This window comes from Dermacentor albipictus, chromosome 3, assembly GCF_038994185.2.
Source record: "Dermacentor albipictus isolate Rhodes 1998 colony chromosome 3, USDA_Dalb.pri_finalv2, whole genome shotgun sequence".
NCBI classification, from domain to species: Eukaryota; Metazoa; Arthropoda; class Arachnida; order Ixodida; family Ixodidae; genus Dermacentor; species Dermacentor albipictus.
Genome location: NC_091823.1, coordinates 58585817 through 58612163, shown reverse-complemented (window position 1 = coordinate 58612163; position 26347 = coordinate 58585817). Strand labels below are relative to the sequence as shown.

The 26347-nt window shown below is 43.0% G+C and overlaps 2 protein-coding genes across 3 annotated transcripts in view; one reads left to right on the top strand and one right to left on the bottom strand.

Moving 5' to 3' along the window:
- The first annotated feature begins 4112 nt into the window (after positions 1-4112).
- Positions 4113-25571, top strand: LOC135898739 (uncharacterized). Its single transcript, XM_065427867.1, has 6 exons — positions 4113-4687; positions 11451-11538; positions 15318-15610; positions 18453-19086; positions 21038-21177; positions 22226-25571. Exons 2-6 carry the CDS (start codon positions 11523-11525, stop codon positions 22334-22336), a joined length of 1194 nt encoding a protein of 397 aa, XP_065283939.1. The 5' UTR covers positions 4113-4687; positions 11451-11522; the 3' UTR covers positions 22337-25571.
- LOC135898740 (acireductone dioxygenase) overlaps positions 25539-26347 on the bottom strand; it is an 11710-nt gene continuing 10901 nt past the window's right edge. Inside the window, exon 4 of one of the 2 annotated variants that reach the window (XM_065427868.1) lies at positions 25539-25821. In XM_065427868.1, coding sequence (XP_065283940.1) covers positions 25690-25821 — 132 coding nt within the window. In that variant the 3' untranslated portion in view covers positions 25539-25689. The remainder of the gene's footprint in view (positions 25822-26347) is intronic. The other variant, XM_065427869.1, reaches the window with a different exon arrangement.

Genomic DNA, 26347 nt, shown 5'->3' with positions numbered 1-26347 from the left:
TTCATAGCAAATATCGTTCTACTGACTCACCTTCACGCCTCCTAGCTTCCTCAGGCTTGAACACATTATCGACGAGAGCAAAACAAGGTCGACTAAAATTCCTGTTTCAAATTCTGCACCGTTAGTATAAAATTGATATCACCCAGTACATTTCATATTCGCAATCTAGAATAATACGGCTTCAACACGAGCATACGCTAGCAGAGTATTCCTTTTCCAATGACGCATTCAGGTACTCATTCTTTCCTCGGGTAATTAGAGAATGGAATGAACTTAACTCGTCATTAACAACGACAAACTCTTTATCCCTATTGGTTTCACAGCTGGAGCTCATCACAAGAGATTATTAACGACTTCTAATGTTTGTTCCCTATTCTCTTTATGTTAAACTGAGAGTACTTAGAAAAATAAAATTGTATACACTTGTTTCTTCCCAAATATTTCCCGTTTTTGCTTTGTCTATGATGTGCCCCGGTTGTTGTTCATTTTATTCTGCTTTGTTTAATGTTCTATTGTATACCTTATCTACGTTATCCTTTGTATTTTCTTGAATATATTGTTGTTGTGTAGCTCGCACGTGTATTTATGTTCGGACAAGAAAGTGTTCAGGCCCGTCTGCTACGCTCTCGGCTGAGAGCGGCACTATCGTAGAATAAATAAACAAATTATATATATATATATATATATATATATATATATATATATATATATATATATATATATATATATATATATATATATATATATATGTATATATATATATATATATACACAGCAAGCGAGCCACAGCAGTTCATGAACAAACCGCTAGTCATTTTGCAGTCTACTTTGTAGGGCTTTTGAAACACTGCAGTACTCGGTATATGAAGCTCGTAAAATGCTCTGCCAATATGGGATGCTTCTTGGAAAGGTCGCGATAATGACTAGGTGAACGGCCAGTAAAGTTTCATTCGTCTGTTGTCCTCGCTTCTCCGTTAGAACGTAAAGTTTCTCGGACGATGATCGGCGGTTGTCGATCGAGTGCAGAAGGGAAGCGATGGAGATCAGATGGACAAGGTACATTTATAGGTAAACTTTTCTGGCGTCTCTACCCCGCAAATGTCTGGGAAGCCGGGGCTTCAACACCGGTACAGCAGCTCCACTCAAGGTTTGTCCGCGTGGGAGAATTATGACCGTCCATGGTACCCGAAATTATTGTCTACAAGACGACGTTCTCCGAATGCGCTCCTCACATGCACACTGCATCTCTACAGCGCACACTGTAAGTCGTCATTCGACACCAGGCGGGCTTTATTCAGCACTTGGCAACATGGCCCGACGGTTGCCCCTCGGACGTGGAGGGAAGAAGACCTCCTCTCTATGCACAAAGCACGCGGGCGACTCGCGACACTTAGGGAGTACACAAAACAATCAATGCGGCCTTACACGGCCTCTATATGGTCATAACCCTGCAGGAGAGATGTTATTGCTAATATTTAGTCTACCTGTGCCCTTTATTTGCGGATAAGAAGGCACGAGCAATTCTCCTTCTCGAGTGCGCATGCAATAGTCTATAGATAAGCGAGCCCGCAAATATAGTTCCGTCTTTCTCTAAACGTTTCCTCCCTTTATCTCTTTCTGGGGCTACAGGCAAATGGTGGTCTTTTTATACGGTACCTAAATAAGCAAATATGTTCAGACTGTGAGTATGCTGAATCGCTCCACAAATGCAGAGAGTGTGTGTGTCCTATGGCAAACTTCGAGACGGTGAAGACGAAAACAGAGAACGAAAACCGTGGACACAGCCGAGGGCCGCGAAGATGGAGGGCGGTTCCCATGGACAAAGACGGCGCGAAGAGCCATGCATGCAGCGTCGAACTCTTATCCCACGACGGGGCGGTTCCCGCACAAAGGGGGTGCTTGTCTGAGCGCGACCCAGATTGGCACAAAAGGGCCGGCTGGGCACCGTGCACTGCGCGACCAGCCGCACTCGGCGTGGTCGCCTTGACCTAGAGCCCTTTGACTGACTGCCTCCGAGGGCGGTAACTGTGGTGCGAGCGGGCAGCACATCCGAGACAAAAGGTGGACGTTTATGGCCACAAATGGCTCCACTGGGCCCGACGTGTCGCCCGCCTTGGTCTGCATCTCCGTCCCGTATGGGTCTTCTGTTTCTCGCGCTGATCTTGAATGGCACATATACGATTGGCAGAGGGTGGGAAGCGGATTGCGCACATGGTTTGACCAGAGTGTTACCTTTTTCCATACATCGAGCGTGGTGAAATCTTCCTGTACAAATGGCTGCATAATTGCCGGAAGGCTTATTCGCCAGTCCTACCCCTATATCCCGGAACGTTGGCTACCGTAGCACAGACACTTGCCGGGGAACGCCGTAGCGGCCAAGTTTTGGTATGAAATCGACCCAATATGGTGGGAAGCCTGTACAATCGCTTTAACTGTGCACAACATTGTAGCTGTCGCACTTTGAGCAAACCATGAGCGCGTGTTTATTTCTTTGTTGGCCTTTATACTCGGGTTCTCTCACTCACTGTGACCCCAGATGACGTGATCTGAGTACCTCTGTGGCTAAATGCGGTGGCAAGATTATAGGAGGCTGTCACCGCTGTTGAGTGCGATCCCGGCACCGGAAACATCGCAGGCGCGTCGATTCAATGCCTCCTATAGCTTAGTCGGTCACAGGACATTAGATCTGTGCAGGTCAGGGGCGGCTTACTCAATCTCCAAAGAGGCCAGCTTGTTTTCCAGCATCCCTCCGACATAACGTCTACGTTATCGCGCTTACATATACAACGCATGCTCTTCGCGGCAGTTACTGCTTCTAGTGCGACGGCTGCCAGTAATCTTTTCATAAACCGAGCTGGTCATCTTCGTCCATGAATGGAGAATAATTCTTTCCTCCATACATTTGTCTTTATTTGGTCATCGCTACTTTTCTCATAAAGACTTAGTTCAGTGGTAAAGTATTCGTCCTCTCGCAGGCTTTCTCTTCGCTTGTCATCGAGATGTGTCATTGTCATGTGGCGTCGCACAACGGGCTCCGAAAGTAGCAACAGCTCCTCGCAGTACCAGCACATTGTGGAAATACTATACGTTAAGCTCATGATTTACGGTCGGTATACAGCATCGGTAGCATAAATACACCTGATTTCTCCATGTATCCACCAGAGGCGTAGAATTTTCCTCCGAAACTGTCTTCAGTGACCCATTGTCTCATAACGATTGTTATTTTGCGTGCTATATATCATGATATAACTGTTGCCTTGCTGACAGAGTGGCACCTGCCACAGCGCACAAAAATGTCATGTAAGGTAGACCGAGGCCAATGCTGCCAGCACATCACCTTTATAGTTTTTGTCTTTCTTTCTGTCTCTCTCTCTTTTTCTTTAGTGATGTCCATATGACGTGCGAAAGATTGCTAGTTCATTGAGCAAAGTTCACCTTTCCATTTTGCAGGGGTTGGTTGATTGACTAATATAAATCGGGTTTGACGTCTCGAAGCAGCACTGGGAGAGACAACGTATATAATGGGAAAGGGAGAGGACACCGGATTATTTTGACATCCTGTGGCTCATTAACATGCGTACAAAGCTCAGTACACAAGCGTTTTTGCATTCCGACCCCATCACAATGCGGCAGTCGCAGCAGCGAGTCCAGTTTAGGACCTCATGTTCTGCGGCAGAGTGCAAACGATTATCTTTCATTCTCTCTCTTTCATTGTATGGGAACTGCGCTTTCTCGCGTTGAAAAGTAAACGAAAAAGAAGTGTCTTGCGTTGTTTTTCTACCTCCGAAGAACAAAGAAACATTATTTGCCTTGCCTGGGTGTTGCGGGGCGCGACACTGATTTTATCCAGTTTCTCATTACTAGGCCAGCGAATACAAAAAGTCGGTCGAGCGACCGTCGCAGAACGCAATGGAAAACGAGAGCCGGAAGACAAAAATCGAAACTGGACCACTAAGGGCCGCGTTACACTGTTACATGCCGCCCTCTATTTTTCGACTAGACCACCGCGACCGGTTCGATTTGCCCAGAGTGAAAGCAGCACCTGTCCACCAGCGCTCGTATTTTGACGTCACAAACCTGCGAGGAGGACATGCTGAGAGCGCGCTCCCTTTCTCAGACAGCCATTACCGCTCCCCTCCCTTGCCGCTCTCTCTGCTTCGCTGCTTCCCCCGTTGAATGCGTTTGTTTAGGCTCGTGCGTCGAGCTGGCTGGCCGTACGACGAGCCGGCCGCAGTGGAGTGTGCGAAGCGTAACCGAACGGATTTGCGCGGTACTCGTGACACTGTGCCCAGGCGACCGTCGACATCTGTTTCTTTCCCATCTCCAGTCCGTGCGCCCGACGACAACGCGGTGGACGAGTCGTCGGAGGCAACCGGCCGAACAGCGAGCGCGTGTTGTGTGCACAGCGTTTGAATCGTTCACCGGAGTTTCGGAAACATCAGCTCGCTTGCTGCCGTCGTCGTATCATCGCCAGCCCAGCAAGCCGCCGCGATGTCAACGCTGCTGCTTCCCGGAGCGGTAGCGGTACTCTGGGGTTCCGGTGACAACCGGTGACAGCGCGCAGATATCCGTGCTACGGTGTGTGTGTGTGTGCTGTGTGTCTTCGTCTATCAGGCGGACACACGACGACGACGGGGCCTGCAGACGCCAGGCCAGGAAAGGGATAGCAGTTTACACGTCGTTAAAGGTGGGTTTCATACTCTTCGGTGTTCAACATTTCTTCCGTGCGCGGATTTGCGGCCGTGCTTGCAAGGGCCTCGCGCTAAGCTCCGCCTATGCACAGTGCGAGCGAGCGCGCGGATTGATCTCGCAGTGGACGCGACTCCTCGTTTCGACGATGCACTGTCGGGGCCGTCGGCGCGACGCTTATGCAGTATTTCTTTTTTTCTTTTGTGAATAGAAATAGAAAGGGAGCGCAGCAGAAAGAGCGAAACAAAGGAAAGCCACCGGGCGCGACGCGCGAGAACACCTGCGGGATCCGCTCTCGCCGCGCTGATGCGTAAAAGTGAGGGACACGCGCGCAGACCTTGAACGGATCTTATGGACTGTACTGAAGCGCCGATGCACCTGTGTTGTTTTCCTTCAAAAGAGCGACCAGGGACGAAAAGCTCGTGTCAGCCGGTCGTCGATAATTAATTCGGGTTTTGCGTCTGTGTAGATCTAAGTTACGAAGCAGTGAACGTCAGTATTACCTTGTTTGATCATCTTCTTGACGCGTTCATTACACCACTGCGGCGCAACTCTCTTTTCCGACCACTCCCCAAGCGCGCGGAGAATGTCATGTTGAAGCATGCGGTTACTAAGGCGCCGAGGTACTCGAAGGGAGACGTTAGCGATAAGAGAAACCGAAACCTACACGGGGACAGCTGCTGCTTACCAGCTGAAGTGGCTGAGGACCTTGTTAATCGCGGTATCTAGCACAGTGCGTACGCAATTCTGTGTGACTGCCGCAGTACAAATCACGGATTTTTTCTTGTAAAGCTTATCAACAAATAAATTAGGGATCGAACAGTGATATCCCAATGAGAATGAGTTGCATGTTGCAGTACCTTGATGATTTGTACATTTTGTCGATCTCCAGCACCGTGATTTCGCATCCAATGAACAACTGGTTTGAGTGGTAGTACACCCTACTTTGTTCATTAAAGAAACACAAAACTCAGCTGACATTATCGATCGAGTAGGGTGCAAGCCAGCAATGCCTCTCTCTTTCTCCTAAGAATTATCAGGAACTCTAATACACAATTTAACCATATTCAAAGAAATTTTCAGCTCGTATCTATAGTCTAAAGCATCTAAATTCTATTTCAGACCCAGCTTTTAAACTTCATTGCTTTTGCGTGATTTGTCGTGCACGTATGTACATTGTACAAGTCAATTGCTAAGTGCAGGACTAACGTACGTCAGCAGTTCCTATTATATATAAACACAGCAACGTAGTGGGACTGCAGGTGAACACGTACATGTGTGTACCAACTTATGCATAATAAACACCAGATGATGTGCTGCAAAATTTTGGACTGACTGTCTGGCATTGTGCCAAGTGGTTTATTCTGATGTTTGTAATTACTGTGATGTTCAAGAATTTGCCCAAATAATGTCCTTAGTGCACTTTTTTTAGTGTAGTATGCGCACCACTCACACCCTTACTACAGTGGCATGGTGTTTTTTCCCGATTTACACTGAGCGAACCTTAATATTTCACATTTGCAGCATACAGGATTAGGGCTACTAGTAGATGCTGTGGAAGTATGTCACGGGAACACAATTGCCATGTTGCCGTTTTACTGCATGCTAGCCAATTCGTGGGGCTGTACATTGATAGATGCAGTGCTCTGTATACATTGAAGTTGTTCATGGCAACATATACATGGATGCAATGACACATAACCGAAACATTAAAGATGTACTAAAATCAGTGGCCTTGACAGCTGCGAGCTGTAAGAAGGGAACAATGATGGTTTTTTTAAAGAACTGAACTAGCAATAGCAAGGCACCCTCACCTAGAGAGCTTGCCGACAGGCTAGTGTTTCTGTAAAAATAATGGAAAGGAACTAAAATCATGTTCTGATTAAGTCTGGCAGCAGCTGTACACATGCAAGTTTGTTTCTCATTAACTGTCCTGAGTGGATAGTAGTTTTTAATAAATGACCATTTTCTTTTTTCCTTCCCTATTTGCAGGCTTTTAAGGTGCAAAAAGTAGACAACATTAACAAAAGTAAAGCTAATGAAGCATTAATATCACATTGCAACAGTCTTTTATACTATGATCCCACACAGTAAAAATCTTAAATATGTACAGTCAATTCTCATTAATTCAACCTCAGTTAATTATATTCTTCAAATAATTTGAACACACTGAAAAGGCCCAACGAGAAATCGTACATTGCTGTGAAAGGAAAATTAATTTAGTTTGAATGCTAAAGCACATCACTTCTGTTAATTTGACCCCCACCGGCATCTTATCTGCGCAGCGGTCACTAAAATCTTGAGAGCGAGAAATTCAGATGATGATGATGATACTGTTTATCTAACTGTGAAGCCATTTTATTTTTATCGTTTAGTGGCATATGCTCCTTCCTCCCATGGAGCTAGTCATTCTCGCTTGTTTCGTGTCATGTCACACTAAGGCAGCATTTAGACATGTCAGTGACACCTCAATGCTGGTTGAGTTGCACTTCAAGAAGCAAAACGACATTGCAGGCAACTTCAGGCAATAAAAAAAAAATTATTTGTTCATTTTGCCGCCATTTTTTAATTCGGCCTTTTGGATAATGCGACCAGATCTCGCAGTCTGCAAGAGTCGAGATTATGGGAGCCAACTGTATATATTTCTGGCAATCCTCAGACCTTCTTTTCTCTCTTATGGCAAAGTAAAATGTGGAAAAAAGTGTGAAATATGCAGTGGAAATTGATAAAATTTTCATTACATCATTGCTTAATGTGATAAATTGTCATTTTTTATACTTTGCACAGTTGCTGTCATTCAATGCTTCACCATTTCTTAAAAAGATTACAATGTTTGTTGTTTATTTACAACATGCTTGTTTTCTGCGTGCAGTCTCCCCCTCTCCCGCTTTTTTTCTTTCTTTTTTTAAGTGCAGAAAGGTTTTGTCAAGAAATGAACAAGTTAGTAGCTTTACTCTGCACAGCAGGCGTTTGTGAATGTGCCATTATAACATCTTTTATAACTGTTGCATAATTAATTATTGGGGGATGACTATGAGGCTACATTTATGAACTCTGAAACCAACATAGGTATTTCAAGACCTGTATCGGTCTTTCATATCAGCATGAAGAATTTTACATGAGTGTATCAAACCTGGTTGGTTTTGTGCACAGATAGCCAAAAAAGCTGTTAATGCCTCTCTGCACTCCCAAATGCAATTTAAGCAGCAGTGCTTTTTGTGTACCTGCCGTAATGGCATAATATCTATGGCAGTCTGCTGGTAAGCATACAGCTGCGCATTTAGCTTTTGAAAGAATGCATAGGTTTGGGTGCATTTGTACTTCTGATGATGATGGCATATTCGAATAAGACTTGCATGCAAGCAAGAATGATTGTGGACGCTAGCAGGTTCAGTTGCATGTTAAGGAGCCCCAGGTGGTCGACACTAATCCGGAGTTGTCAAGTACCTCTCGCTACCACATCCAGTAGCTCCGAACAGGGGACGGAAAATCAATAAATCTTTACTCTGTCTCATAGCCCGATTGCCACTTTAAGACACTAAATATCATCAATAAATCATTTTAAGTGGTCATGTCTCAGCAATTCATTCTCACAGGATATCTTGGTATAGTTTTGTTCACTATTCTACTATTTTGTTTCTTTAATAAACTTACAAGAAAAGCCTGTGCTTTGTACAGAGGCAGTCAAAGCTAGAGAACCATGAACCTGCTGTGTTAGATTCGACAATCAAAAAGATACTGGGTTTTTTTAGGGGGCTATCTTGCTGCCTCGAGATTGTATACAAGCATAGATTATATTTTCTTCACAGAACAAATCAGAACAATGATACAGTGTCTTGCACTCTAAGTTTCAGCGTAGTGCTTTTTGTGTGCATAAAATTATATCTGCACCTTTATTCGAATGGAACTACTTTGCACCCGGCAGGAGAACCTGAGAAATAAAAAAACTTTATACAGCTGCTTCCCTGACACTTAAAAGTTTGGTGAATGTAGGACACGGCAAGCTAAATAATCAGCTGCTATAAGGTCCAGGAGCACAATCTTGTAATGGTTTGGAAAGTGAACCAACTGTTTACTTGTGCTTGCGTGAGTGGTCAGAATTGCGCTTTCGTCAGCAAAAGCACCATTCTGATCAATCACACAGCGACAAGCGAACAGTTCGCTTTCTGAAACCAATCGCAACCCAGATAACCACTTCTTGTAACGTCAGTGTTGATGTCCGGTCACATATGCACTGGCATCAGCTCCACTAGTGATGTCTTGAAACAGTGTTTTCAAGTACAATAAAGGTGAAGCATTATTGTGTGGCATAACTAAAACAACAGGATTGTTTTATTCAAGTAATGTACTGATGGCCCTTATGCCAGCAGATAAGTAGAATGCATTCATTAGTTGCAATTCGAGACCAGTCATGCTTCTTTCACGATTTGATGGCTTCTATTTGCTCACAATTTCACATTGTTTAAATACAGTATCACAAGATGTTGCTACTAGCACTGCAGCTCTCATCTTGGTTCACGTTGTGACATCAGGAAGTACACGGCAACCAGCAGTCTACTGGCACCGGGACTGTCACAAAATGTTCACATGTCATGGCCATGCACAAATATTGTTGTAATACTGCAACCAAAGAATTTGACTTGATGCAGTCCAGAAGCAGTAAAACTTGCAACATCTTCCACATGCTTTTGAAGGAGTACTGACACATATTTCCCAAGTTTTATAAATTCTACCACTTGCTTCTTGCACATAAAAGGGCCACACTTAGCAACTGTGAAGGCTTGAAACAGTTATAAGGTATTTAATTTTATACCAGCGTAGCCTCTAAATGCCAAACCTGGCATCATCGGCATTATCGTGATGTAATGGTGGAGAGTAAAACATGCTTATGTCGCATAGCCTTATGGCCAGGTACGACAATACTGCGACAACACTGCGCTCGTGTTTGCCAGCTGCAAGGATAGCAGTAACACAGCGAGCCAATGTACTGCGATGTCATGACACATCCACCTCCTGAGTACAAAAACAGAAAGTGGTTCATGGAAGCAAGTACATAGTAGTAAATTATTCCTTTCAGGCTCTGTGCACACCAAAATAATGCATCATAAGGAAACGCTGTCACGGAAATAATTTGCTAAACGTGTTGGGTAAATCTTTGAAAATTTCAGATTGGATATGTGGTCCAAGTTTGACTAATGTGTGTAAAGTATTTCGGTTAAAGTGAATTGGGAGATGGACAACTGGATGCATGCTCTCAGTGTCAGCATGTTATCGTGTAGTGCATTCACTTCTTTCATTGTTTTTCACGATGGTTTACATCGCCCATATCTTTGTAGTGGCTGGATAGGTATTTTAGACAAGAAATAGTTGATGCTCTCATATGTGACGTTCCTGCAGAAAGTTCTCGCATTGAGTCCCCATTCTGTGAACTTGACAATTAAGCTCCTCTCTGCAGCAGTATGCTTTTCATGGTTCTGAAGATGCAAGCAATATTGCGAAATTAGATTTTTCACGAAAAGAATCAATTGGCTCCTGAAGGGATTACTCAGGATGCTCCAATGCTTGCCAGTATTTTCTTTGAGGTTGAGAGATTAGACTTTCATTCAATGTAAAGAAATGGTCATGTCAGTACACCTTTAAGACTGCTTTAGCCCAAAATGTAGCTTTATGGCCAGCTACATACCTTTGTACTACGGCTCTTCGTACATGAGTCATACATATACAAGGGGACATATTGCCATGTGTACAAGTTTGAGAACTCATTGGGAAAAACTAAGCAACTGTGAGTCCCGCAGTTAGGTAAGTCAGCATAAAAAGTTTATAGACTGAGGCACCTGAGAAAAATATTAATATTTCCACAGCATTGGCAAGCCTCTTATGCAGATTTTTATCCAGTAATATTAGTACATATATGCAAACAACAGTGGTGTACAGTTTTACTGGCTACAATCACATACTGATAAAAAAACAGTAGTGTTTTTTATGCTGCTGTCTGGAAACTTTTGACACCGACTGTGCATGTGCTCAAATTGTGTAGAACACATGATAAATGTTTCATTGACATCTGTGTGCACTCATTTTAAACATTACTGCAGTTTCCTTTCAAAGGCCTGGCCTATCATACATGTCATTCTCCTGCAGTTTATTCTTAATTATCATTGTATTCTGATCATACATGTTGTCACAGTATTGTGGCTAAAAAAAATATTGTGCGTATTGTGAGCACTTTTTCGGTGTTGACTGGAACACTACACACCGAGTAAAATTATGTGTTGCAACAGCTCTGGTAATTCCCAACCGTGTGGCCAATTAGTGGTTAATATTTAACTAGTTGAAATTCACTCTTCGGCAGCCATATACATCATATTAAATATTTGCATAACTTTGAAAAACTTCTGTGTGCTAAAGCTCTGGCTCTGGAAAGCATAAAAAAGTGCAGACTTTTCTTTAACAAGAATAAATCAGACTATGTTCCTTTGTTCTTAAATCTTGCCAGTTGCCTTGCACACATCTGTGCATCTGCGGTTTATTCACTGTAATGATAAATGAACATTGCTGATGCAATTAGGCTCATTAGTAACTTTTGCCTGGTAAGTAAACTGTGTGCATACCAGCGAGTATGATGACCATAAATGTCACGAACTTCGATTTGTCTGGTGTGTGTTAAACTATTCTGAGACCTCTTTTTATCTTTTTTTTTTCTTTAACACATTGATTAAACTTTCCAAAACCGGTACATTTATTTTCTTTTGTTTTTTCAGCTGGGCATGGCTTCTGTTCTTACTTCCTGACCAACATGTGGAATATTCATGATGTTGCTGACGTAACAGAAAATGGACATCTCAACAGGTGAGATAATAATCAGCAACTCTTGTTCATGCTAAGGGTACCCTCTTTATTAAACCTTTTCTTAGGATTGTTTATATAGCGGACATATTGAGAACATTCAAAGCCAGCCTCATGTTGGTTCATGAGCTTAAATGAATGAAGGTATAGCATGTAACATTCCAAGGGTGATGAATTAGAGGCTGCAAAGCTCAATTTCTTTGGAATCAACTTAATGTGCCATTAATACCTGACAACAGAAGAAACATATCGAATTAAATGGATAACCCAATGCCTTTAAAGGTGGGCAAATGTCATCTCATATCAAAGGTGTACTTTTAGTCCGCTTAAAGTTTCTAAAGTAACGGCACCAATCGGTAGAGCATCGCACGCAAAAGTAACGGCATGTATAGCAATGTTAATTGTTACAAATTAAAAACAACCTGCACATTCTTGGAAAAACTCACACAAAGCTGCTTTTAATGTCATGGACATTTTCAAACATTCAAGCTTTCTGTGCCTGTTCCCAGGGTTCCGCTTGTCTTCGCACACTTAATACATTAGGCTTTTTAGACCTGGTGTGTAATTGTAATACTGGATGGTGAAAAATGCCACTTGTGACGTCCATAGTCTGTCAGTTAATGGGATGTCTTATCAAGTAAACAAGAAAGGAAATGTGTTATAAACAATTAATAGGCACTTTAGGGTCTGAAAAATATGCTCGTTGGCTGCTTTTTGTTAAGGAGAACATGACACTCAATATTATTGTAAAAACAGCTGAATATGTACATATATATTCTTTTCTTTTTCTAGTTAACGAATGTTAAAAGCCCCCATGTTAACAGTAATTATAAACTTAAGTTTCATTAAAGCACAAGAGGTTGTTATTTGAGCTTGTTCGAATTATTAATATGTACAAGCCAAATTGGCAGTCTATCGCCACCATAGTGAAACCAGTACTATCAGTGTCAAAGCTTATGGTACGTGTAGGATCCAATCCCAGCTTTGGCGGCCGCATTTAAATGGGGGCGAAATGCAAAAGCATCCATGTACCATGCATTGGGTACACGTTAGAGAACTCCAGGTGGTCAAAATTAATCCCCCACTCTGATGCGTCTCATAATCATATTGTGGTTTTGGCTTGTAAAACCCCAATATACGTTCTTTTACATTTTTTTATATTATGTGGTGTTCATGGCAAATGTGGGATTTTATGTGCACTTTTGCTATGCGGTTTGCCAAAATGTAGAGCAGTATGCTTTCCGCATATTCTGCTTCCCACTGCAGCTGTGAATTCCAAATGGCATACCCAGGTTTTGCGGTAACTAAGCTTTATGACTGATATCCCTTGCCCCGTAAAGCTTTGATGCTGGTAGAATGCGATCAGATTTGTTATGCAGAAATCGCTGTACCCAAATCCTGCAAAAAAATTTTTGCATTTGTGGCGATTACTGAGGTAAGCAACTTCCTCAATGCACTGAACTTGCATTGCAACTGCACGGTGCGAGCTTACGAAAATGTTTGTTCATTATAATGAGACTTCAGGCAGAGTGCAGCCTGTTGGCAAAAGTTTTGGTGCACCCATGTTCACACAGTTTATGGTCCCAAGCTGTATGTCTTCGCTGTAAATTGCAGTATCTCAACCTAATACTTAGACTGTAATGGTTGTAACATTCGTTTCTCATATTGCAGTGTATTTTTGTGTGGTATTTGCAAGCTGTTCTAAATGTGACTGACAATTGGTGCAAAGCCATCAGCCTGTAGTTCTCACTGGGAAAGATGACCCTGATCTCAGTTACTGATTGTCAGGGCTGCCATTGGCTGCAGAACAGAGCTCTTTTTCTTAACCTTTATGGTCCTCCTGTTCTGTACGTGGAGTCTGTTCAAGTTTTAGGCCTCGATATTGCAGCTTCTGGCTTGGCTACGTGATGGGTGAGAGAAGCATGCCATTGCTCAACCCAGCTGCTGCATCTTGTTAGGCACATCTCTTCAAAGGCCAGTAGCGCTAGAGCTGAGGTAGCCCGATTACTTGTACATGGTATATAGCAGCCAAGGCTTGTTTATCAATCCCAATTTCAACATATGACAGTCAAGGACTAGGATCCATGCTTCACTCCTATTCCTATTCTTCAGGGGAAAGCAGGCCTCAACACATTAGATGAATTACTTCATCAGTGGTGCTCATCCTGTCATCTCAAGCTTTAAGCTTGTCCAGCAGTTCATGCCCTACGCCATTACATGGGGCAACACACCAATCCTCCATCGCAGGGCCATGTCAACCTATCACCATGGTCACGCAAACAACTATCAAACTTCAAGCCTCTTTGTCGCATCTGCAGTCAAAACCCGCAACCAAATCTACAGCCGCCATCTGTCAGTGAAGACATCAGAGAAGTCCATGCTTTTTCCGATGCCAGTGTCACCGGCCAGGTAGTTGCTACTGCCACAACCTGTCCCGCCTTAATCCTGTCTCAAACATGTCACTATCACATTGCACTTGTGCCGCTGTCTATATTCACTGAGCTGCAGGCTATACATGATGCATTGACCACCTTGCAATCACAGCTTCCTCAAGAAACATCAGAACTAGTTATATACACAGATTCGGACCAAGCGGTGATATACTTTTGCAAAGTATTGAACGCATTGCCTTTTGCTGAAAAAAGTGCATCATGAAGTGTCGACGTTCCCATGCACGGTGCAAATTATTTGGATACCACATTCATCTTCACCCAGGCATATATCAAGCAGACACAGCCAGTCACAAACCTCCAGTGATATATCCACTACCACTCTTCATACAACACACCATGCTCACATGGCTGTCAAAAAAAGAAGTCCTTCAACGATCCACACGAGCGTTGATAACTCTGTGTGGGTGCTGCGTTGATGCCAGCTGCAACCTGTCCATGGGCTCCGGATCATAGGCCTGCCTTTGGTACAACCTGTCCCTTCTGCCCTCGCCCAGCTGCCCTCACAGATATGCCACACCTCTTGTGGAATTGTCTTGGACTACACTCACCAAGGTGCCACTATCTGCCAAAAGTGGGGCTATACCCAAGCCAACCACCTGACTTATCTCTGGATCTATGGTCTGCACCATAAGTACTTGTTAAAATAGGACACAACCAACTATACATATATATAATGTGCACACGCCAAATATCTTATGCTGCAGGGCAAACTTTCGAATAATAAAAAAAAAAAACCTGTTCTTAAGGCTTCTCTTGCCTGTGCTACAGTTCTCTATATATGTTTTTAGCTTCTGACGCTGTTATTATTGACAAAGTCCTCCATGATAGTTCTTCAACACTGGCACCTCCAGTCATGCTGTTTCTATATTAGAGTACTTCCCCTGCTATGTACAAAATAAATTTGTTAACTTGAAATGCTTCTCATTTACCTGCGCCTGTGCAAGTGCTGGATAAGAAGGCATATTGCTTGTGGTGTTTTACAATATTATAAATTATGTTTCTTGTTATGTACACCCAACCACAAAAGTTTACAGATCACAGGATCCGAGAAAACATTGAATTTCTGAGCAGTTTTGTCAGTAAAACAACAGCCAGTAATACTGTACTGCATGTCGTTTGCATATACTAAAACAGGCTGCAAATTTGAATACCAGGCTACATTCTGAGGCTGCAGAGATGTGCAGCTTTTTCTCGGATGCTGCAGTCTGTAAACATTCGCAGTTGACTGTACATAGGTGCACTAAATTGGTTAACTTGAAGTGCCCCTTGTTTCCCTGCACCTGCTGTAACGCTGATGAGAAGGCACTTTGTCTGTGGTCTTTGGCACAGTGCTTGCAGCGTTGTGGGGTGTCCTCTTGCTCCTGCAAGAACCCTGTCAAGGTGTGCTCCAGGGGGGCAATGCCCCGCCCCCTGTGGTGTTGTTGCCTGGCTCCTTGTCCCCTTGGGAAGAAGGCACCGGCAGCCCCCAGGCACCCACTTACGAGGCCCCGCACACGTCTCCCATCTTCGTGCGTGCCGAGCCCATTGCCCTTAGTGAGCCCCAGGGCACAGGCTGGAGGCCCATGCACAACCCTTCCAGCTGGCTGTCCCAGCCCCACCCAGACAACCTGCCCATCAGCATGGTGAGTGGCAAGAGGGAACAGGAAGATAGGAGCATGCACATAAAAGGCACAGCTAGGGTAGCATACCGAGCATGTGCACCCCCTGAAAGTTCTGTGTACCAGGATACCTGGCATAAAACGATGTATGACGGCAACTGCCTACCCCTCCCTTGATGAAGTGCGAGCCCTCCCTGAAAAAAAATTTCTGGCTACGCCACTGATGCAGATATCTTACTGAAGCGCAGTATTGGTGGTAAAGGACATTTGCGACTTTTGCACAAAGCTGGAGAAATATCCTTGGGTTACATTCACTTTCACAAGATTTCATGCGATTAGCATAAGCGCCTACAGGCGAAAGCATTTCTGTCACAGTGCCACCAGGAATGCTGTCCCTCATATGTCAGAAAGACTGGTGCTAGTGATGCAAAAACTAATGAAAGTCATTGCATCCCCATAACTGCCGACTCTCCAGAATTTTCCACAAAGCTTAAGAATTTGGGTTTGTTCTACAATTTTTACGAATGTTGCATCAAACTTTATGAAATGTGGGTTGTACTTCAGTTCATCAGCTTGCAAACTCAAAGTGTCATTGGATGTATTGAGCAAACCAAGATGTGCTTACAGTGGGCACAAGTACAAGACATTTTAGGTGTGGACAGATTGCTGAAGTTACATAAGATCACAATGATAAGGCTGGAGATACTGTATTCCTCATGGTAATGCTGTATGCAAACAGATATTTAGTACTCCAAACAAGACACAAAGTTTCGCCCCTTGATATGGTCGAAGGACCCTACTCATGGAAGTCTTTTTAAGATAAAAAGGCACCAGAGGAACTTTACTTAAGCAAGTTTAATTCTTGTAGCAGGTGAAATCAGCTACCACAAGGTCACTGGAAATCACTGGGATCTAAAAGCAATGTGTTGCTTGTTGGTTTCTGCTGTCCCAAGTCTGCTTCTGCTTGCCTGCTGTGCCTAAAGGTGAATTGTTAATAAAGTGTGTATGCATGCTTCCAAACATGTGGTCTCAAGCTCAGGTCAAACATTAAAATGTGTGCTATCCTCCCTTCACCTGGTGTAGTGTCCAAGGTATGTATACAAATTTTAATGTTGATAGGCTGGCAGGTATGTATTCCTGAAAGTGAATGACCAAGGATACCACCCCTCTGGACTATGTGGGTGGCTCTATTAATGCTGCAGAGCTGTCGTTCATCAAAGACAAATGAAACTAAGACTGAGTTGGGGCAAACGAAAAAGCGCATTTCACTACTGCACTTTCAATCCTGCTCCAAACTAAGCACACAGGCTTAGTTTGGAGGCTAACACCATCTTTGAGCACCCCATATGTAGTGGTGCTAAATTGCACTGTCAAGTTATTCTCTCAAGCACTGTGTACTAGTTTGCTGCTTGCATTTCATATGTTCATGGTAGTATACTTGTTTGCCATTTGTTTCAGTAGAGACAGTTGGACTGTTTTTGTTGCTGTTTTTTAAGCAACATGTTGCCAATGGACATAGCTAATTTTGTAGTTTCATGACTTAAGAACTCTGAAACATATTTCAGGTGCCAGTACAAAGGCAATCTTTTCATTTGCACTGTACTTGTAGAACAGGAATTTCAGAAATTTCCCTGGCATTAGCAATTGCTGTCAAACGCAACAAAATAGCATGGCAAGTTGGGCTTGGTAAAGTTTCATGATGACAGATAAAATTGCGTTGTTGATCTGTCATTAAACAACAAAATAGGATCCACTGCACGATCACATAAAGGTGCCGGTAGCGACCACATTGACATTTATCTTCCCGTGCTTTTCTCTGACACACGTCACACATTGCAACCAATTTTTCAGCGCAGGCGTAAGCTGAAGCATCTTCAGATACATGACTGTTATATGCAACTTGTTGTGTCATTCATTTTATTGGTACTTGTAATCCTGAGATTTTCTTGGCATGCACAATTTTAGCATCCTTCCCAGTTTAGATTACAATTGTTATGTAGCAAAATCTGACTATTCGGCGAGAATTCATTGATTGTTGCCAGGCACTGCAGCCAATTGGGACATGAACTTAGTTACAGCTGACCAGTTACCAACCTATACATATACATTTTGTGTAAGCTAGTCTTAAACAATGTGTGATGCTAGCAAGGCCTTTGTGACTAATTAACTTTACACATTAGAGGTTTACCTATTCTGTATACATATTATCTTTTAAAGAATACTGGTTTACAGAAAATGGTTACATAAGTGATTGCATTGATAGTGGTGCCATCTTGCGACGCAGAGAGGACGTAAAGCTATTACTGCAGTAATCAACCATAGTCTATTTAGCTGCTGGTGTAAAGCATTGGCAGCGACATAATCATCAGCATGCAGTTCGTTTTCATTTTTCTTCAACAAGGACACTGATGTAAGACGAGTGTTTCTGACGTATTGTGGTTGGACGGACGGACGGAAAAAAACTTTATTGAGAAAAGCACCTGCAAGGTTGCCAGCCCGGGCTCAGGCCATCTGGGCATTATGTGCAGCGAGGCATAGCCTTTCTACCGCTGCCCGGGCCTGCTGGATTGCCCATAGCCGGTTGTGTAGATCCGAGCTAGTCAGAGCGCTTAGCCATCGCTCCTCAAGCATTGCAAGATGTTGCTTCCAGCATTGTTGTTGCCACCCACTTCTACGGTAACTTCATATTTCAAGTATAACTTGAAGCAGCGCGATGTACAGTAAACAGCGCAGACCAATTTGCTTCCTATTTCACGAAGGGAAATACACGTGCGGACAAGCTAAAACTTAACTCTATTGCCAAAGTGCCCGAAAGTGTGGTTCTTTTTAGACTTGTGGCAACTGACAAATCAGTGCTCCAATGCAGGCTCCCTCGCCATATGTCTTTCCTGGAAGCAAGCCTCCTCCTCCCATCACTGCCTCTCCTTCATTTCCACAAGTGCCACAGGGCCCCACCACGCATCCAGACTGGGGGAGCTCCGTGCCACCCACACCACGGTACCCCATCTCACCCCAGAGACCCACATTACCTCAGCTCTCCAACGACATTCCACCTGTGAGAACAAGTTCACCAACAATGCCCAGTGAGAATACTGTGCCACACCCCGTCTTCAAAACGGAGCCAATAACTGAAAGGCTCCCAGACACCACCCAGGCTACGGCTGTCACAGATGCAACGGTGCCTCTCTCTGTGAACACAGTGTCTGGTGAACACGGAAATGTGCATCAGCAGAGCAATGCAACGCCCAGTTCTACATCAAGTGACTCAAGCCCACTGCGGGTTCCCGGTGGCTTGTTAGATCAGAAAACTACAGACCATGTGAGTGTCTCTGTGGACGCCACAGCAGGCAGTAGTGCGACTGTCACGCCGAACGAGACATCGACACCAGCCCCAGTTGACAGGGACTCGCCAAACATTGAGTCTCCAGACTATCCATTAGCCGGAGGTGCAGTGGCTGGAATAGTCATCGGTTCTATTGCATCAGTGGCACTCCTTGCAGGCAAGTACTGCTGTGGTATTAAGAGTAGCTCAGATCATTGGTCACACATCTTGAACTTTAACTGCCAATGACAATAACTAGTCATGACAAAGGTAATCAATCTTGAGGCATTAATAAATAATACACAATATTTTGCTAATTTTTTCATCAAGAACAGTAGAAAGTGCTATAAGCATTCCTGGTATCATATCTTTTTAGAACGAAATGGCAGAATATATGCAAGTTCTAAAAAATGCACTTTTGTTTTATTTTTTGAAATTTTTCATGGCAGTGAAGGCATTAAGGAATTGCAACTCACTCGCTCTCTCTCGACATTTATTACAATAAACGACTGTCCTGCTTCACTTGGTGCCTATTTCATCCACTTTGTCTTTGCTTTAAATCTTTCCCCTTCACCTTTTTTTGTGGATGCTAAAGTCATGAAGTATAGCTCTCACTCTCACCTTGCCACAGTGCAGTCGTAAACCACTAACAAAGTTAAACAAGATAAGCCATACTAGCAGGCTGTTCACTTACCACGATGTGTAGCAGTGTAATGTTGTCCAGTTCTCCACCAAGCACGCCACCTTTTCACTGTAATTGTTGTGTATGGTTCTTGTGATTCAGTATACAGTGCAGTCAGCTTTGCGCAATGAGCTCAGTTGGTAGTTAGTGATTGATCGTCCTGTACATTCTGGTCCTGGTCATTTTACATGACATATTCCACAAAGCCTTGTAACATTTCTTCAAATTAGTTTTGAAGATTAGCATAAAATGTCCCTATCTATGTGCTGTAATGGGTCATCTCAACTGGCCACCATGTGCTTAATTATGCCACAGCCTAGCAATGCTGGTGTCAATGTCTTGTGACACTGCCTTTAAACAAGGTGTGGAGAGCTTTGATGGATATGAGCAACTCTGTTTAACTTATATGCTGGCATACACATTTCAGCAGCGACATAAAGCATGAGCTTTACAAAGAAATCACTTTAAATTTTGTGCCAAGGAGAGTAATGTGTCATAACAATGTTTAGAATACATTGTCTTAAGGTGTTGTTACCTTCTGTTTCAGTTTTGTTCTTATGCTTCTTGCTTATTAAAACTACTTTTGCATTTTATATGTACTGGACTATCTTGAACATGACAGGAGGTGCAGAGATATCTTAACAACCACTTCCCAGACATGGCGAGTAAACTTTTCCACTTGGGTCATTTTATGCAACTTGTTTTGGCGTCTTGTAACGTAGCTGTGTGTCTGCTGGCCCAGCACCATTTGGTTATGTACTTGTGAAGGTCAAAGCATCCAAGGCATCATTACATTCTTTGTTAATACACGGTATGCATCACATGAAAAGACAGGACATGATCTTAAGCGTAATACGGGTGTCACACGGCACTTTTTAATGCAATCGTGCCTGATCTGTATTGAATTTCTTGGTCATGATTGGCTTCCTTGCTCAATCTGCACAAAGAAACCAATCACAGTTGAAATTTCGACAGATCAGGCTCGACCATGATCGAAAGTAGCCGTTTGAGACTGGTATAATGAATTCAAAGCATTCCAAGGTTGCTGCTACCTATCAGGTGTGAAGTGTTTCAGAGCTACCTACAGTAAGATAGTGAGACAAGATAGTTTGTTGAAATTCATTATGCATATTATAAACATGCAACAAGATGCAAGTAGAGGAAACTCTTTGATAGCTCTGATCCTGTATAAAAATCAGACGCTCGACAAAGCTCCAAATGATCCAAACTAATTTCATGCAGCCCACAGTAGACTGAACTAGTGGATTATGACCGTGTCGTTGAATGTGACGTTTTTTTGGGTCTGAAGTTGCAAAATGTGCTTGCGTCAGCTTCAGGCGAGTGCAAATTTCAAAGGAACACAAACTTTGAGTGCCAACTCTAAAACAATCTAAGATATTACCTCAGATTACACGATGGTAATGACATGGCTTTGTTTTTTGCTTAGGTCTGATAACCTACATTGTCTTACGGAGGCCTTTCCTGAAGCTGCTGAATGGCCAGGACAAGTCGTCTACTGATAATGTCGCCTACATCGATGACTCGGTGCGCAGTAGCTACATGAACACCCATATTGAGCTGCCCAAGGTACCTCCCCTTGTGTTTACATGCAGCGGTTTCCTATTCAGTGAATTTCCATTGTAAACTGAGCTCCTTACATTTCCATTAGAAGAACTAGACCACTGGCCAGCCAGTAACATAACAGGTGGGAGCCAAACCTACACCTTATGCGTTATGCATGCAATAGTCTTATCATTGAGCTACTTTGGCGGCCGTCGTCCGTTCCACTTTCTTCGGTATTTGTGAATGTGAACTTCTAGGCATAGCTGTGAGTGGCAGTGGCTAACCCTCAGGGCTAGATGTAGTACACGTACATAGGTAAATACCCCAGAAAGCATATAGAAGGATGACTGCTGCAATAGCTCAATGGTAGAGCATCACATGCATGATGCGCAAGTGTGGATTCTGCTCCCACCTGCGGCAGGTTCTCTTTTCTACTGCTTTCATTTCCCTGTTCTTTATTGCTTCCAAATTTCAATCATTAAAAAAAAAAACTTCGTTTCCTCTATGCTTTCCATGCCTTTATTTCATTGTCAGTTGGCTTTACGCAATGGTAACCAACTTAAATTGAGGGAGACATGCTGTATTAACTGCACTTTTCTGTGCGACTAAGCCAACCCTTGACACAGAATAAGTGTGGAGAGATTTACCAAGATTTTCAGAACACAATCTCTCTAGTGGGTGGTTAATATTTGCTTGCAATGTCTTTTTAAGCTTTGTCTAGTCAAACCAGCATCAGAAGGTATCAAGTTGAAAAAAGTGACAATACATTTTTGTAAGTGTAGTTGAGCACAGATAGGATGGGGTCACCTATCTTTTGCGACATAAAATTTCTTGCGAATACTGACTCTGCATTGTAATTTATACCCTGGAGCATATCTTTCTTTAGCAGCTTGCCCTGCAGCATAGATGTGTGCTGCCCTAGTGGCTTAAAGAACTTATCGTCCATGAGTCGATGCCTATAACTATCTGCTCATATCCATCCACATATTGTTGCTCGTCCAATCAGTCTGTGCTGGGCCATCTGTCACAGGAAGCTTCAGCCCTTTTCATTAAACGCAATCTTATTTTGCAGGAAAACTCTGAAGAAATGACTTCACTGGACAACGATTCATTTCTCAACAGCCTGGAAGCAGTGACCATACAAAACTACTGGGCTGACACCAGCAAGAACACTAATGTGTGAAAAACAGAACTAGCAGACGAAGATGCCCGCCTCCGATGCTGTGCATTCCTTATCTTGTGAATACTAGGTAGCGGACTGAAAGTGCTGTGCTGCATTGTTTTATCTTTTGTTGAAAAGGTGCAGTACTCGCAGCATGTGATGGTGACCTTGCTGTCCCCCCCCCCCCCTCATTGTGCACTTCATTCATTTGACTTTTCAAGCACCCTCGCTGAACACTTCTGCAATGATGTCTAAAGCTCTTCTTGCCAAGTTTCATTCTTTTATTGTAGCATTGGGTTGAAAAGCAACAACAGCATTTTCTGAGTTTCAAGTATGGAATGTTGATCTACTACAAGACAATTCAGTCAGGCCTTGATAGAACAGACATGCACATAATGAATTATAGTAAATAACAAAGTAAATCGAAAATGTTTCTTTACGATTTTAGTGCATAACAAATACATATAGGCTTTTAACAGATATTGAGTATAATGAAGGTATTTGTATGTTCAGTGGGACTTCTTTATAATGATGGTCAACTGTATGCCAAATTTGGCAAACATGCTTTTCCACTCACCTTGAATGCTACCAATATGGTCGTGGATCTCGTACATGAAGTGAGCAAGAATGGGAGATTAGGACATGCCGACACATTCCCTGCACTGTATACACTTCGATCCCATGCATCACTATTTTAGTGGTGGCATTCTTATGTAAAGTTGTCTATCCGTCAAGTTTCTTGTATCTCCCTCTGTTGGGGAATTTAGCTTTTCCTTTTCAGCCTGTCGACTCAACATTTCATCATGCTGCCAAGCACGGAGGGTAGTGTAGACAGCAGCGCACTGCTTTTAAGAGACTGGCATAAATTACTTCTTCAGCCTAAATAACTAGTTCACCTACCATTCAGATTTTGCACTGAACTGGCATTAAGTGGTGGGCTTTGTTCAATGTTAAGAGTGTGGAGTTGCCTGCAGCAAGGCTATTTTAGAGGTGGGGAAATTTACCATGCAGGCTGGAGTGGTGCCTTATTCAAAAGAAAGCTCTAGCCCGCCTTACTCAAATGCATGTGCGAAACACAGAAATGCCCTCCTTGGGATACCACTCAATTGCTTTCTAATAATTATATTTTATTTAGCAGAGAAAACTAAATCAGTCAATTATTGGCCCCAAACCACTGATTTAGACCACAAATTTTTTCAATATTGATAGAAATGACAACTTTGTCAAGAGTTGGAGTATTGTGCTTAAAGCTATAAATTTGCAACAAATTCACAATGCCACTATTGACAGAACTGCTACAATTGGCAGAGTAATTTGAAAGAAACTTTACTTATAAAGAAAACTTGGCACTCAACCTCAGATGGCAAGATACTTAGTTCCTAATGAACCAAACAGTTAACATTAGAAAATATGGAGTAAGGCAAAGCTTGCCACGCAATTCCATTTTTATGTGTACTTCCAGAGCAAACTTTGGAACACTTCAGCCTAAACATATACCTGTAAGTGTCACAGGAATACCAGACAGAATGCAAACAGCAGCACTAGTAGAGGCAGCTTGCGGCGTTATGTTTAACCTCAATGTTTTGACAAGGTCTTCTATTGCACAACACTTTCTGGTAACAACAAAAGTTGCCAACAAAAGTATAGCCTCTATGAGTTTACGTTACTGTGGGAGCCTTTACATCAGCCATGAAGGAAGGGAAAAAACTGGAGAGAACCTTATGTCACTCAACACCGTGCAGAAATTTTTATTACGGGGCAGTATGTCTTCCTCACCTCTGTGTGCAGCTGAGCACACACCGGCGCACTTTATGACCGAGGCCAACAAAGTCTACAAGAATGACGAGGGAGGAAGAATTTTGTCTTGTACATCTTGTGCATAACCGTGAGCACACCTCATTAAATCGGAACATTGTCAACTGCCATATGCAGTCTACAAGCGCTGATCACCAAAGCAGCAAAGAAGAACACCTCTCCAGCTACTTTGCTAGCCACGGTAATGTTACTTTGAGCCACAGAGCCACTTGCTCCCTTAGCAGTGTTTCTGCCCTTGCTATTCGCTACATAATGCAGCTTAGATAACATGCAACTTCAACCACGCTTATTGCATTGCATCTAGTACTGTTGGGGCCTCTCCATTATGGCAGCAGGGAGGAGGACACTGCCACACATTGCAATTAGAGACCATGCAAGTTTGCTTGAGCACAGTGTCACGAAATGTCCTTATCAGTGCTGCTTTTCTATGCGTCATACTGCAGACGTACTTGCCATTGATCCTGGTATCAGTCCGACACTTAGTGCTGCATGTGTTGCACTTAAAGTATTGCAACACTAGTTGCTGCCAAGGCTTTAGGTATGATGAGGGCGTGCACACTAGTCTGCCACACACTTCGTATCTACCACTTTTGTCTTTTGCTGGAACTTGGGATGCAATTTACTTGAATGTTAGCGTTGATCTTTTTTTTTTTCCAAGGGTTACATGCACTGTAAATATGCAACTGAAACTTGTCTTTCAGCCACAAAGCCTATTTGCTACCATTGATCTCCGGCACCCGTTGATTCAAGGTATAAGAGGGTCATGGAGATCTGACAGAGGGATTGAAGTGGTTCTGGAGTGAAACTATGCACGAGCACTTGTTTCGTTGTGGATTAGCCTGTACAGTCTGTTCTAAGGAGCTCTGCAAAAGCACATGCTTGTAGCTTAAGACTTTCCCTTATGCTGAGCGCCTTATTCGTACTTAGTTTTATAATCTCTCTGATCATCAGGAACATCAAAACTACAAGGGTCTTCTAGCATAGACAAGTCTTAGCTGAACTGCTTCTTTAGGTCGTCTGAGAACTTTATTTTTAGACATTTCTCCCATGTGATGCACATTGCAAGACTTCAGACTTTGTACTTACCAATTTTAAATCTTTCACAAAAGGTGACAAATACGTGACGATTTGTTACACACGGCACAGTGCTTTTTAGATGCACATTTCTGATGTTAGTATAGCTTAACATGTAGTACATATGCACCATTTGACAAAACACTGGCAGAGAGGCTCAAAGTGGCTGCAGAATATGCGCATATTCTGTTCACGTGCACTCCATTACTTCTAGTCGTGGCCTTAGATATTACAGAATATTATTTATTTTTTTCTTCCGGCTGTACTTCTTTTATCTTGCAGCAGGTTGTTCACTGTGGATGACGACATACTTAATAAAGAAGAACCGACTGAGTAGTGTTGGAAAATAAATCTTTATGTATACTCATTCGCACAAAGTGCTACACTTCAATAAAAAAAAATCATTAAACGTTTGCTTAGAAGTATAAGGCACAAGATTTCCTTGCAGCAAATTGATTGCATGCCTGTTTCCAGCAGCTGCGCCATCACGCGGCACAGTCGCAGGCTTGACCAAGGGTCTCCAGATACCGAGAGCGGGCTGGATGGTCGTCGGCCGGGCGATTGATCGGCGTCCAGACGGGCTCTCCCACGAAAAGCCGCATGGCCTTGATGTAGTTCTGCGATTACCATCGAGTAGTTAAACGTTTGGCTGGGACTTTATAGTAAACTTGATACTGGATGCAGCCTTGAGTACAGACATATTTTTGAAGCTGTACAAACATTACTGCATGCTTCTTGCACTTGACAAGTATGAACATTAGGAAAAAAGCATTTAAATTTGATATACTAATGTTTCTCTATAAATGGAGACCTGGCACCATTGACATACAGCAAATCTGCGGACCTCGTGTAGTGTAAGGGTAGGTACAATAACATTGCTCATAAAAAATTAACGGGTGTTCTGCACCCCTTCCTTTTGGCTACTTTCGCGTCTGGCAGCCACAGTGATCACAGGAATGGAGAAATCAATGCATCATGACATTGCGACACATTCACCTCCTGGATACAGAAACTGGTTCGTAGAAACAAGTTATAGCAAGTTATTTAGGGTTTTCAGACGCTATCCACTATTTTTTTTCTAAGGTTTAAAAGGCTTGAACCTTTATATAACATTAAAAAATTGAAAATGTTATGCCTGAACCT